This window comes from Muntiacus reevesi, chromosome 16 (assembly GCF_963930625.1).
Source record: "Muntiacus reevesi chromosome 16, mMunRee1.1, whole genome shotgun sequence".
NCBI lineage: Eukaryota > Metazoa > Chordata > Mammalia > Artiodactyla > Cervidae > Muntiacus > Muntiacus reevesi.
This window is the reverse complement of record NC_089264.1, coordinates 19,015,937-19,030,554: the sequence shown is the minus strand read 5'-3', so window position 1 is coordinate 19,030,554 and position 14,618 is coordinate 19,015,937. Positions and strand designations below refer to the sequence as shown.

Here is a 14,618-nt window from a genome sequence, read left to right as displayed (position 1 = left end):
GCATTTACTCTCCAGCCTCTTCCTTCTCACCTCCCTCCTCATTTTGCCTTCCCCTGGAGAGCAGAGGAGGCTCAGAATAAAAGGAATAAAATGTATACACCTGGCATTTGGGCTGGCTGAGCTGCTGCCTTGTTTAGTCCCAGTGTCCGGGCTCCCATCCAGAGAGGACAGCAGACCATGGGGAACTCTCCTAGTCAGTCTGCTGCAAGCTGCCAGCAAAGCTTTTTCATCTGGCGATGGCATATTTACTCACTCAGGAAGTGACAATCAGAGGCTTGTATTATCTTACTCAGATCTCAGAACTTCTTTTCTGGAAGGGGGTCATACCTATGTTCCGTCCTCGGAGAGGTCCCACTCACGTCTCTGTATTCTGAATGCTCTGTCCTGACAATCAAGTTTTATTTGGAACTACAGAACTGCCTTTTGGGTTAGATCTTAGATCACAGTTTATGCTTGAGATTTTTTCCTTCCAGTTTCATTGAGATATAATTGATATATTGCACTGTATAAGTTTAAGGTGTATTGCATAACGATTTCATTTACATACATCATGAAGTGATTATCACAATGAGTTTAGAGAACACCCATCCTCTTATCTAAACATAAAAATAAAGAACAAAACCTTACCAGCTTAAATAAGATGTGTGCGTGCTAAGTTGCTTCAGTAGTGTCCGACTCCTTGCAACCCCATGGACTGTAGCCCGCCAGGCTCCTCTGTCCATGGATTCTCCAGGTGAGAATACTGGAGTGGGTTGCCATGCCCTCCTCCAGGGGATCTTCCCAACCCAGGGATTGAACCCAGGTCTCCCACATTGCAGGCAGATTCTTTGCCAACGGAGCCACAAGGGAAGCCCAAGAATACTGGAGTGGGTAGCCTATCCCTTCTCCAGGGGATCTGCCCGACACAGGAATCAAACAGGGGTTTCCTGCATTGCAGGAAGATTACTGGCCGAGCTACCAGGGAAGCCCGAATCTCTTTTCTAGATCTTCTATTTCCTGAATCCCAGACTCATATTGCAACTCCATAAAGGGCTCCTCACTTTAATATACTATGGGTGACTCAAACTCAATACTTCTAAAATTAAACTTGTTGTCTTCTCATAAAAACACTCTCTTTATCTTTTCATCATTGTCTATGCACATGTTTACTGAAACCGGATTCCTGAGATATGCCTGGAGTTATCCTCTTCATCTCTTACATGTTCAATGTCCTTTTTTGTTCTCTCTTCTTCATCCTCCCTGATTTTGCTCTCATGTTATAACTAACATCTAATGAACATTTGCACATGCCAATATAGACACATTACATATTTTAACTCATTTAATCATTAAACAACCCTACCATTATGATTATTTCCTACTACAGATGAGGAAATTAAGAAACAGAGAAATCAGGTAATTTTCCCAAATGTCACATGAGTAAATGGTAAACTCAGAATCTGATACTAGGCAGTTGATTTGAGAGCGCTGTCTCAACCGCTATGACATTCTACTTTAACCCTCATTACTTATTTCTTGTATAGTTACAGAAGCCTTTCAATTGGTTTCTCTTTTCCAATCTCCCTAACTCCTCCCCCAAATTCCATTGTTCAGATGACTAACTCCCACAGTAAACTTTCTAAAATACAGTCTCTTCATGTTAATCTGCTGCCTAAAATCCATCAGTGCTTCTCCATCACCTTCAGGTTAAAGTTCCAACTTCTTACTGATGCACAGAGTCTTCCACGGTCTGGCCCCTGCCTGCCTATACAGTCTCTTCTGAATCCTCCCCCCAGGTGTGGCACCAGCCAGCCATATGAGATCACTTGCAGTTTCTGAGCAGAACTTGCTTCCTCCCTGCATCTCTATGCTTTTGTACTCACTCATAGCTCCTACTTCAAGGGCAGACTCTTATGGAAAGAGCTCAAAGTTTCTCAAGAGCAGAATGGCTCACCCTCTGTATTTATAGCTACTGTCATACTTTTCCCATAGCATGCTAAATGGAGTTTTCTCTTCTCTCTCCTTTACTGACCTTCATAAGTCCCTTGAGGGAAGTGTTGATTCTTTTTCTCTGCAAACCTACCAAAGTACTTAGGGCATACTAGTCACTCATCAGCTTTCCCAGGTGGCACAGTGATAAAGAATCCACCTGCCAAAGAGCAGGAGATGCAAGAGACCCTGGTTCCATTCCTGAGTCGGGAAGGTCCCCTGGAGGAGGAAATGGCAACCCACTCCAGTATTCTTGCCTGGAAAATTCCACAGACAGAGAAGCTTGGTGGGCTATAGTCCATGGGGTCACAAAGAGTCAGACATGACTGAGCATGCACCAGCACAGTCACTCATCAAATGGCTACCAAATTAGGATGAACTAGTCGCTCAGTCATGTCCGACTCTTTGTGACCCCATGAACTGTAGCCCACCAGGCTCCTCTGTCCATGGGATTCTCCAGGCAAGAATACTGGAGTGGGTTGCCATTTCCTTCTCCAGGGGATCTTCCCAACCCAGGGATCGAACCCAGGTCTCACATATTGCAGGCAGATGCTTTAACCTCTGAGTCACCAGGGAAGCCCCCAAATAAAGACTGTAACTGCTTCATTTCCTTTTATGCCATTTTCCTAAACAAGGCCTCTGACAGGCTTCTTGGGCATCATTGGTTTCACCCACCCCAGATTACCTACCTGCAGGGGAAGTACATTTAGCAGTGGGGTCAGAATAATATAGAACCCTATCACTTGGTTTGGTACCTCTTAGGGATACACATGAGAGTCTGGAGGTAAAGAAGAGGTGGGCCAAGAAGAACATGAATATGTTTACATTAGTGAAGGGAGCAATGTGGCCCACAGGATAGTGATGCCAGGACATAAAATGTGTTCAGTAATCCTGAGAGTTGTTCTTAAAGGAGATAAGTAAGTGCATTTTTAAAAGTGCATTTTCTTCCTCCTTTTGCATGGCAGTTATTCTGAGGGGAAGCCAATGTAGAAAGTCCTGGGATGCAGAATTTTTTAAAAAAAGAAGCACACAATAGTTGTATTTATTTCATAGGATTCTGGTGCTTTTGTGACAGATATCCAGGAGGGAAATTACCTTCGCTGGTCTTGGCTCAGTGCCTTCTCCACTCCTAATCATCCCTTCAAACCCGCATACAGTAGACAGAGCAGTTGTCCTTCACCGCTGAAGAAACGCAGCCCAGAGTTACGTTACCGTGGAAACAGAATCTTTTTTTTTTTTTTTTTTTGCTGCAAGACACATCGCTTCATCTGCACTATTATGAAGCAGAATACATTGGTGGGGCTGGGAGGGGAATCAAATATTCTGCCTGCCAGTATTGTGCTTGGCCTCTGGGTGAATAGATGACTTTCAATTAGAGCGCTTAAATATCTTTTAACTTTAATCATTGGTATTAGAGGCCCAACAGAATTTTACTTGGAAAAGAGTAAAAAATTCAACTCTGCTGCTCAGGAGAGAGCTATAAATTTTTTCAAGCTAGAACATTTCTCTTAAAGAAAATACAAGAGAATTTACAATTAATGGTTTCGTTGCGTGTAAAATAAATGACTTTGTCCTTTATGTTTTGACTTTCTGACTTGATCCTATTGTGGATTTATGAGATTGTCCAGACCTCTTTCTTCCTTTGTCTCTACTCTAACCTGCCTTGTAGTGAACATACATATTGACAATTTTCTCTGGCATTGGGCTGCAGGTATTCAGGTTCCCCCTTCCTGACTTACTGCCAAGCCCATCTGAGCCTTGACTCCCTAGCCCAGTCAAAGCCCTCACTCCCATTTGCTGCCTGCTGCAGTGACTGCAAGGCTTGCCTTTTTTAATGCCCAACCCTAAATTTAGCCACTGTCTTATTCTCTCCTCTTTTAACTACTCTCTTTTCTTACTATTTGTGTTGCTAACTGTCATGAAGGGTGAATCCACAAGATGTCCACTGGCAAGAGGACCAATTCTGTAAAATCCCAGAAATCTAGTAAGAAGTCCTCATCCCTTCACTTCCAAAAATGCTTACAGTCACTGCATTTTCTTACAAGTCCAAAAAAACATTAAAAAAAAAAAACAACAAGTAAAATATACACACACATGCAGAGTCTAATTTTAATCATTGGGAAATCCCATAAATGAAAAGAAAGAAACATCTTTCATTAGTTGTATGTAAATTAGGAAAATGGGCTTCCCAGGTGGCTCAGTGGTAAAGAACCTGCCTGCCGATGTAGAAGACATAAGAGGTGTGGGTTTAATCGCTGATTCCAGAAGATCCCCTGGAGAAGGGCACAGCAACCCACTCCAGTATTCTTGCCTGGAGAATCCCATGGACAGAGGAGCCTGGTGGGCTACAGACCATGGGGTTGCAAATCGTTGGCCATGACTGAAATGACTTAGCATGCACAAATTAGAAAATAATATAACACTTTATAATACTTTAAAATTATTAGTATCTTAGTAAAAATAAAAACTAAAATAAACAAATGGAACATAATCAAACTTAAAGGCTTTTGCACAGCAAAGGAAATAATAAACAAAATGGAAAGACAACCCTCAGAATGGGAGAAAATATTTGCAAATAAAGCAACCAACAAGGGGTAAATCTCCAGAATATACTAACAGCTCATGCAACTGAATATAAAAAAAAAAAAACTAATCAAAAAATGGGCAGAAGATCTAAATAGACTTTTCTCCAAAAAGATATACAAATGACCAAAAAGTACCTGAAAAGATGCTCACTATCACTAATTACTAGAGAAATACAAATCAAGACTACAATGAGGTATCACTTCACACTGGTCAGATTGTGCTTAGTCACTCAGTCATGTCTCTTTGAGACCCCATGGACTGTAGCCCTCCAGACTCCTCTGTCCATGGGATTTTTGAGGTGAGAATACTGGAGTGCGTTGCCATGCCCTCCTCCAGGGGATCTTCCCAACCCAGAGATTGAACCCAAGTCTCCTGCATTGCAGGCAGATTCTTTACCATCTGAGCCATCAGGGAAGCCCTGCCATCATCAAAAAATCTACAAATAATGCTGGAGAGGGTGTGGAGAAAAGGGTACCCTCCCACGCTATTGGTGGGAATGTAAATTGGTACAGACACTATGGAGAACGGTATAGAGGTTTCTTAAAAAACGAAAAGTAGACCTATCGTGTGATCCATCAATCCCATTCCTGGGCATATATCCAGAGAAAACCATAACTTGAAAAGATGCATATATGCCAATATTTATTGTAGCACTATTTACAATAGCCAAGATGTGAAATTTACCTAAACGTCCATCCACAGAAGAACAGATAAAGAAGATTTGGCACATATATACAGTGGAACACTACTCAACCATAAAGAAGAATGAAACAAGGCCGTTTGTAGCAACATGGGTGGACTAGAGATTATTATACTAAGAGAAGTAAGTCAGGCAGAGAAAGACAAATGCCACATACTATCACTTATATGTAAACCCTAATTTTAAAATGATACAAATGAACTTATTTACAAAACAGAAACAGAGTCACAGATCTGGAAATCATGGCTACCAAAGGGAGAATATGACAGGAAGTGATAAATTAGAAGATTGGAATTAACATATTAACACACTACTATATATAAAATAGATAACTAACAAGTACCTACTGTTATAGCACAGGGAATTCTACTCAATATTCTGTAATAACCTATATGGGGAAAGAATGTGAAAAAGAATGGAGATATATATATACACATACATATATCAGTCATATATTTCTATGACTGATTCACTTTGCTGTACATCTGAAACTAACACAGCATTGTAAATCAACTACACTTCCATACAAATTTTTAAAAGTTGAAGAACTAGTGTTTTAATTCTCGAGATAGTAGAGCAGCATTAGAAAGCAAGTGACATGTATGGAGGAACCAGTCAGTGCCAGCTGATTTTACATCCACGTCTCATTTAATTCTCAAATTCACCTCAAGTGTAACTATTACCTCCATTTTACAAATGAAAGAATTAAGGCTCAAAGAATTTTTTTTTAATCATTCCCCTAGTCACCACACGATTGTGACAATGATTTCTGATTCTGACTCCAGTGTTTCTGCCAACTGTGTCACTGTGTCCAGCATCCAGCAAAACTCTCCTATGAGGAGGGCTAAAATCTAAGGAGAAAATGAGGAGAATATGGCCTCTAATCCTGGCTCTCCACCTTCTGATAGAACTGTGGAAAGACCATTTATTTGTTTTGAAGTTAGATTTGTCCATCCTTATTTGATATGGATAAATAAGCCCCTTTCTCCTCGTATGTATAAGGATTCAAGTAGTTAATGTAACCAAAATATGTTGAAAATCTAAAGGGCACTTCTATTTCTATAGGAAGAATGACTTTGTTCCTATAATAGAGCCAGATTAGCAAGTCCATATCACTGGCAATTAGTTCAGTCCCAATCATTATCAGTCCCAAATTCACAATGTTTTTGAGAGCAGAGATCTATTACATGTTTCTTCTGTGTTTTCCAAATCACCTTAACACAATTCTGGATTGGGTAGTGGATGCATTTTTATTAGATGAAGTGACACTTAAATCAAACTATTGTCCAATATGTACTTGAGCCATCAGTGATAGACCCCATTATATCGTCTATCAAAAAGGACTCCTTAAATGCCTGGACATAATTAGCCCAATATAATTAGCCCAATAACCCTGGTTTATAGTATCATCCAACTGATTTGTAACAGGAATGATGGCCAATTCTTTCTATTATCACGTAACAGAAAATATTTTATTTTCCTCAACTTCATTGTATATGTTTCAGACAAACTCAGAAAATGTTAGTAAAATAAACACAGAAAAACAATTGACCTAGAACCTGAAATTTTACTTTCCATACCTCTAACTAGTGGTATAGAATCCACCTGCCATTGCAGAGACATAAGAAATCCAGGTTTGATCGCTGGGTTGGGAAGATCCCCTGGAGGAGGGCATGGCCACTTGCTCCAGTATTCTTGCCTGGGAAATCCCATGGACAGAGGAATCTGGCAGGCTTCAGTCCATAGCATCACAAAGAGCTGGACATACTCACTCTAACACAATAACTACTTCATTTGGGGCATTTGCTACCTGTGTATTGTAATCTGAACGTTGCATACACAATCTTTTTAATTTTATAATGACCCTATGAAACTGGATCTATTAATGTCTCTGTTTTATAGATGAGGAAACAGGTTCAAAGAGTAAAACATAACTTGTCCAAGTCATAACCTGTCCAAGTCTGTAGCACGACCTGGCCTGTACCATACAGACTGATTCTAAGTGCAGGCTTTAACTCATGCCAAAGAAAAACCCACAATGTAAGAGTCATGAGTTTAAGTTTTATTCAAGGACTTACTGAGGACTCTAGCCCAGGAGATGACCTCTTAGTGGCTCTGACGAAGTTATGTCAAAGAGGGGGAAGAGAAGCCAATTCATACATGATTTTGGGAGCTAGGAAATACATGTAATCAAGCATACATCTCAGTAAAAGATTGCTGCTAGTCACAAAGAACAGATATTTCAAGTTAATAATTTTAGTGCTTTACTATCAACGGCAAAACGCAAGAGTCTGGGGTCATTGAAATGCTTCCTGAGACATACACCCAACTATCAAAGGACCTGTTTATCCAAAGCACCTAGTGCCTCATGTGGTTTTTCATCCTGAATTCCTCTCAGGGTGGGCAGTTACCCTCACAGAAGCAGGTGGTGAGAGATGCCCTTTCTCTTTGTTTACACCAGGACTCTCTACACCAGCCAAGTGCATAATCTGAGAAAACCAGCTTTCTTTTGCTGCCCATCTTCATTAAGCTCATTATCCTTTATCTTATAAAAGAAAAGAGGAAAGGGATGAAAAGAGAAGAGAAGGAGGAGGGTGCAAAGAAAAAGAAAAAAAAGGGGAGAAAAGAAGGTGACTCAATGTTGTCTATTGCTCCCCACCCCCCTCCACCCCACCCCCCCATAACAGGGCATAAAATGCAGCCCACCCAACTTTTTAACACTAATCAACATTGTTGCAAAATAAATACGTGAAGGGCCAGCTTGGTCTGACTTGATGTCATCTTGCCTTTGTTTTGGATTTATCAGGAGAGGTATTCTTGCAGATTAAAGGGCCACTGGAAGATATTTATAAAATCTACTGCTATCAGCACGATGAAGCGCATGGTGTACTGGAGTCCTATGAAAAGGAAGAGGAGCTGAAGCAACATTTGAGCCTCTGTATCCAGTCCTTAAAGTAAGGCCTTTTCAAATGATGGTTTCCATGCGCTCTCAGTCGCCTAGCAGGGAACATTTTAACTGGATGTAGATGAAAGGTCTCCCATAAATCCTGTGTTTTATGAGGCTTGCTGGGAGCGCTACTCTGTGTTCTCTCCATGAAAAGCTGACATGCCAGAAACCCTGATTGACTTTTTTTTTTCCCCCTGCAAGGATGACTAAAAATAACACAGGAAAGATACAGGGTTCTGTAGAGATAGAAAAAATGCAATATCAAAAAATGAAATGTAGAAGAAAAGTCCTTCTTAAGGCTGTGCTTAAGAAAGAAGTGGAAGCCTGTGTTGGCATGGTCCCAGGAGCACCAAATAATAGAGCGAGGGGATGTCCCAGGACCCTCTGAATGCCCCCAGCCGCTCTGAGACTGCGGGGGCCGAGGGGAGACTGGCAAAGACAAGTCAGGCCCTTTCAGAGGTAGTTTCAGGAAAATCAGTTATGCCTTCCTCTTCTCTAAATTGTTCATGGGAAGTGCTACATAATGTACAGTGTTGTTGTTGTTGTTGTTTTTAATCTGCTAGAAATATTTCTTTGCTATAAAATTCTGAAAAAGGAAGTTCCCTGGTGGCCTGCTGGTTAGGATTCCAGGCTGTGGTCCAGCTTCAATGTCTGATAAGAGAACTGAGATCCTGCAAGCCACATATATGCCCCCCCCCCAAAAAAAAAATTTGAAAAAAATACATTAAAAAACATGAATAAGATAAAAACTAATAGCCCTTACTATTCCATCTATTAATTCTTTACTAACCATGGATTAAAAACCACAGTTTGCACTTTTTCTGATCCTATTTGTATGCCTGAATATGAAGAGGTATTGGGTTGATTCTTATAAATGGAATTGGTTTCTGGCTTTATCTACAGTTTTCTACCAAATAAATTTAAAGCCAAATGTCTGCCCTACTCTACATCCTACCAAATGATTCTATTGTGATTTTTCACTTCTAAGGTTTATCCATTGTCAAATGGTCTTGATTAGGCTAAGAATGAACCAAGCAGAGTGCTATGGTGTTTAAATCAATGCACCCCAACCCGTCTGATCCTCCACTTTCATAAACTCCCTTTTAGGGGCAGAAGGCGGTCCTGGTATAGAACAACTGAATTAGAGTGAAATCAGGAAGCTAAATGAGACTGCTCTGGATACTGCCTTTCCAGACCGGAACCAGGGCTGAAAATGGATTTAAATTGAACCTGACAAATTTCTTAAAATTAACTTTATTGCCCTCTACTGGCCATTAAGTAACTGCAGTTCTTTAACCATTTTTCATGCTGTGGAAAAATAACAATTTTGAGTCACTAGATTGCAAGCATTTACATAGTACTTGTTATAGCAAGCATTGATCTAGTTCCCGAAAATACAAAAATAAATTGGTCTTTGACCCCGCCCACAAGCAGCTCAATATGATTAGGTAATTCCTAAAGATAATATGCAATGAGTAATTTCAGTTCACTATTTCTCCATTACTTACTGTTTATTTCAGTGTTAGCAAATCAGTTTAGGTAAGCTTTAAAGTTGAAGTTGTATCCATATTAATAAATTCATATATTAGAAGCAACATCTAAATTTACAGGTACTTTTTCCAAAGAGGAAATAATAGTTTTAACCTCAGTATGAAGGAGCACCTTTCTTAAGTTAAACTAGTGACAAGATCCAATCAATGTGTATCTTGAGTCATTTTCCTTCTTCAGTTTCCAGAAATAAAAGTGAGAGATATTATAGCAAGTGAAAAGTAGCACCTTGAATCCTCACTCCAATCCCAGCCCCAGGACTGGAAGTCCACATGGGGAGAGGATGTAGTTTATTTTGGCATGTGCTTCTGACAACTGACCAGAAGTGAAGCAGTCTGTTCAGAGCGGGGTGCACAATAGCTTTTGAGTCCTAAGAGGAAGAAATTAACTCTGTCAAAATAGTCGATCAGTCAGTATAGGTCAGGATCATATCCCCTGAAAAGTAAGCTAAAGCAGAGGTGATTTGGAAACTTCCTGATTACTAAAAATTACTGTCAGACCCAGCAGCTTTTTTGACATTTTTTTCTGAAAGCCTCAAGTTCTTGCCCTGGTGATATCCCAAATCTTGTATATTCTGCCCTGTTCTGATTTTAGGGAATTATTTCAGGTGTTGGAAGGTGCTAAGGTTTACAAAGCACAAAATCCAAAGGAAGTAGTATTGGCAGGACTATTTCTTAAGGGAAAGAAAATCAAAATAAAATAGTTTAAGTTAGATCTATTTTCTCCAAAGTTGCCTTGCCATGAAAATAAAGTTAATGATGAATTGTACTAGTCTGCCTGAAAGCTGAGAGCAGGAGAATTATTAACATTACTATAATACTGACCTCAATTGAGCTTAGCTTTAAATTCAGAGAAACAGGTTTTCAAACAGGTTTATAGGCCAAAGGGAGTGTGGAACACCCCGAGGGCTTGACTTCTCCTGCCAGGTAATCAGTCAAAGCTATTACTGGGACTCTGCCTTTTTTTTGTGGCTAAATAACAGAGCCCAAGTACATGGTTGCCAATTTCTAATGGGTATTAGGTGTGGCTTCCATTTTCTACCAGGCTGCGAGGTATTGGAACAAGTGTGTTTGAAGCGGTATCCATGAAGAAGGTGGCTTCATGCCTCAGAGGTTAAAGCCATAGAGATTGCATTTTAACCAAAATTAAAATGTTTATTGAGGGCCTTATAAATATTTATTATAAGTACTAAATAATGTTGAAAAAAATTTTTTTTCAAATATGTAAGCATAATTCTTGCCTCCTGGGAACATACCTTCTAGTTGGTAGATAAACAAAACCCTGTGGAAAGCTTAACAATAATACAAAAGTTAATTTAAATAACATACTAGAAGCTGTCACGGTGAGGTTCAAGACTAATTTCCAAAAGGAGAGTAGAAAGATTTCCTGGTCTGGTAACCAGGAGACTTGAGCTCATAACCTTGGGCTATTCTTTGAAGCCCATTATCTTTCAAATGAACAAATAATATTTGTATCCAGAAAATAATTTTGAATCCCTTTGAAAGGTTAGGGCAGTGTTTCTTGGTGTGTGAGTCCGCCTGCATCAGACCCGAAAGGGATGTGTATTAAAGGAGCAGGTGCCTATGCTCTGCTCCAGACCAAAAAGATTAGGATTGCTGGGCATCCAGGCCATGAATCTGCACTTTAACAAGCTCCCTTGGGTAATCATGCATACACACGCAAATTAAGACCTACTTTAAAAAAAAAAAAGATCTACTTTAGAAGGAGAAAGCATGCCCACGGTACCATTTCCTGCTTTCCCTGAAGCTGTTTCCATGACTATAGATACAATCTAAGTAGTAATTTCAGGATTTGGAGACATTAGGATAAGACTAAAACAATCCAGAAGCACAGCCCCACATCTTTGTCTATAGCCTATAAATTGGAAATCTGCAAGTTTCTAATTTATTCAACAATAAGTATTTACAGAGTCATACATATTAGTGACCTGTAAGATTACATGAAATATTGGTTTAATACAGTTTCTAAATTTATGCAAGTCATTTGCTAAGGATCTGGCTCCTTAGCCTCTTTTGGAGTTATTTAAGGTTTCTGATCTGTGTGAGGAAAATGAAAAATAGAATAGTTATGAATGCAAGTGTAGCTATAATTAGAATAGGCTGTCTGTAGCCTCCTTTGTCTGTTTTTCTAGTTATAAATACCACCAAGTCTCTGATGCCTTTCAGAAGCCCTAGAGACTTATTTGTAATAAGATAAGAATGAAAGAACTTTTCCAAGTTTTTTGGGAGGTAGCAGGAAGATGCATTTCTAGTTTCATGTCTAGTTATTATAAATTTATCTACATTTTTCTTCTTCCTAACCAAGGTCACCATCCTCAGGAGAAAAACTTCCAACTTGTAGTCATCTAGACACTTTGACTGATCAGATTACTGCTATAGCTTCTCCATACAGGGAGCAGGAAGGAAGCTAACAGCTCATGCCATGCAGCATCAAAGGAATAGATTTAAATTTGTTCACCATGTTTTACGTATCTTAATATTATTCTAATAGGGTGTTCCAAATGAAAATTAAAATCACTTTTGAAAACTCATTCATTTCCTGGTTATGTGGTATCATGTTTGAACAAAGACGATAATCCTTCAGAAATAGCCACATAAAAACTTTTGTGAATTTTAGTCAAATTATAATGAGCCCATGAAGGTGTAAGGTGGGGTGGTAGATATAGTGTTACTTTAGCCCCCCAAAAAAGTGTAAATGGACCCAACTTAACTTCCTCTTTCCTGAAGTGTCCTTGGCTGGGGTTAACTCCTGGAAAATTTTAGCCTAAAAATGATTTTTTTTTTAATGATAAACAAATAAAAAGGAGTTGTTATAATAAAGTGCCACTATTCCACAACTCCAGCTAGTTTTCCCTGTTGGAAAATCTCAGGTTCCTTTTCGCATAATGTTGTATTTACACTGTAGTAGTCTGACTCTTTATGACCTCAAGAACTCTACAGTCCATGAAATTCTCCAGGCCAGAATACTGGAGTGGGTAGCCTTTCCCTTCTCCAGCGGATCTTTTCAACCCAGGGATCAAAGACAGGTCTCCCACACTAAGCAGATTCTTTATCAGCTGAGCCACCAGGGAAGCCCATATTTATGTTAAATACAGTGTTTAATATATGTTATAATATGTAGGCTTTATGTCACTGAAATAAATGAAATAGAGAAAAAAAATTTCCATGTCTTCTCTAGGAGTTAAAAAGAGCAATCTTTTCTTTCAACTTCAAAATATGTGTTTTGGTTCCAAAATGATCATATTTTCACTTGTTTGTTTTCATAGAAAACTAACTGCATTTTTAATTTTATTCAACTTCTGTCCCAAATTTTCTCATCTATGACTCACAGAGCAAAATGAGAAAGGAAACTCCTTAATAGAAGGACACAGAAATCAGGGAAAGAATGTGAGTTTAAAGGAAAGGAATGGAAAGAAATACTGGGTGGGGGTAGTAGTGGGGTATTTTATTTCATTGAGATAGAAGAGTTCTTCAAAAGCAGTTAATAATTGTCTGAAATTGTAGCACCTGCTGATTTTTAAAAGTTTATAATCCTATGTTGTATTCCCAACTGAGAGGTTTTGGATTCAGGAAAATCTAGTTATTTCAAGATGGCTAGGAATCCATTCATACACTATGTCAGGAGAGCGAAGGGTAATTGCCTTCCATATATGTACACCATTGTTTTACACATATATAAAATACTAGGATTAATTTTTTTAACTTATTAAGTCCATTAAAACTTATGAAATTTGGCACAGCTGTTAAATTTTTTCTCAATCACTGAATATGAAAAGATCACCTTTTACTTTACAATATTGTGTGGTTTTTTTAAAAAAAGAAAAGAAAAGACCATCTTCTAGGATGTGATGGTGTCATAATTTTTTTAATTACTATTTTTAAAATGTTTATTATATTATCCTAATTTTATTTATTTATTTGGCTGCATTGGAGTGGGATCTATAGTCACAGCACGTGGGATCGAATTCCCTGAACAGGGATCAAACCTGGGCCCCCTGCGCTGGGAGCACGAAGTCTCAGCCATTGAGCCACCAGGGAAGTCCCCATAAAATGTTTTTGTGCTGAAAACAATCATTGTATTCCCAAAGACTGAAAACCAGAGGTCAAGGTGATCAGTTTTAAATACAGGTTATTACCTTATTTCTCTATATCCACATGAGACTTTTAGAGAAATGCTTCTATCTCCTTTATTCTTGAAATTTAACTTGAAAGATTCCCATTTTCTAATTGTTTAATTAATCTGACAAGTATGTTGTGTGGTCCTACCATATGCCAGTCAGTTTTTCAGGAACTGGGGCTACAACACAGAACAAGACAAACAAATCCTTGCCCTTGCTGGGATCTGGGAGTGGAGAGATGAACACAACAAACCAAATAAATATATTATTTTAGAAAGTAACAAAGCAGTATGGGGATAAATAAACAATGTAAGGAAGGAGGATAAAGAGTACAATGAGAGGCAGGTACAGTGTTTAAAATGTCAGGCAGGGAAAGCTTCACTGGGAAGGGGCATTTGCACAAAGACCTGGAGGAGATAAGCAGGGAGTCACATGAGTACCTGGAGGAAGGGCAATCAGGCAAGTGCAAGACCTCAAGCCCGAGCCGGCCTGCCTTCTCTGAAAAGAGCAAGGAGGCCTGCAGACCTGGAGGAAGGGCAATCAGGCAAGTGCAAGACCTCAAGCCCGAGCCGGCCTGCCTTCTCTGAAAAGAGCAAGGAGGCCTGCAGTTGCCACAGGTGGGGAGGAGCTGAAGACAGGCACGAGGGAGAGAGGGGGTTGGAGAGGCAGACTGCATTGCCTTGGGAGGACTTTAGTTTTGCTTGAGCGAAATGGAAGCCACAAAAACTAGT

General features: G+C 39.4%; 1 protein-coding gene across 1 annotated transcript in view; it reads left to right on the top strand.

The window, feature by feature from the left end:
* Window positions 1-14,618, top strand: part of ARHGEF38 (Rho guanine nucleotide exchange factor 38) — a 139,303-nt gene that overhangs the window by 79,381 nt on the left and 45,304 nt on the right. Inside the window, exon 4 of the mRNA XM_065907088.1 lies at window positions 8,061-8,208. Within this exon, the coding sequence (XP_065763160.1) occupies window positions 8,061-8,208 (148 nt within the window). The remainder of the gene's footprint in view (window positions 1-8,060; window positions 8,209-14,618) is intronic.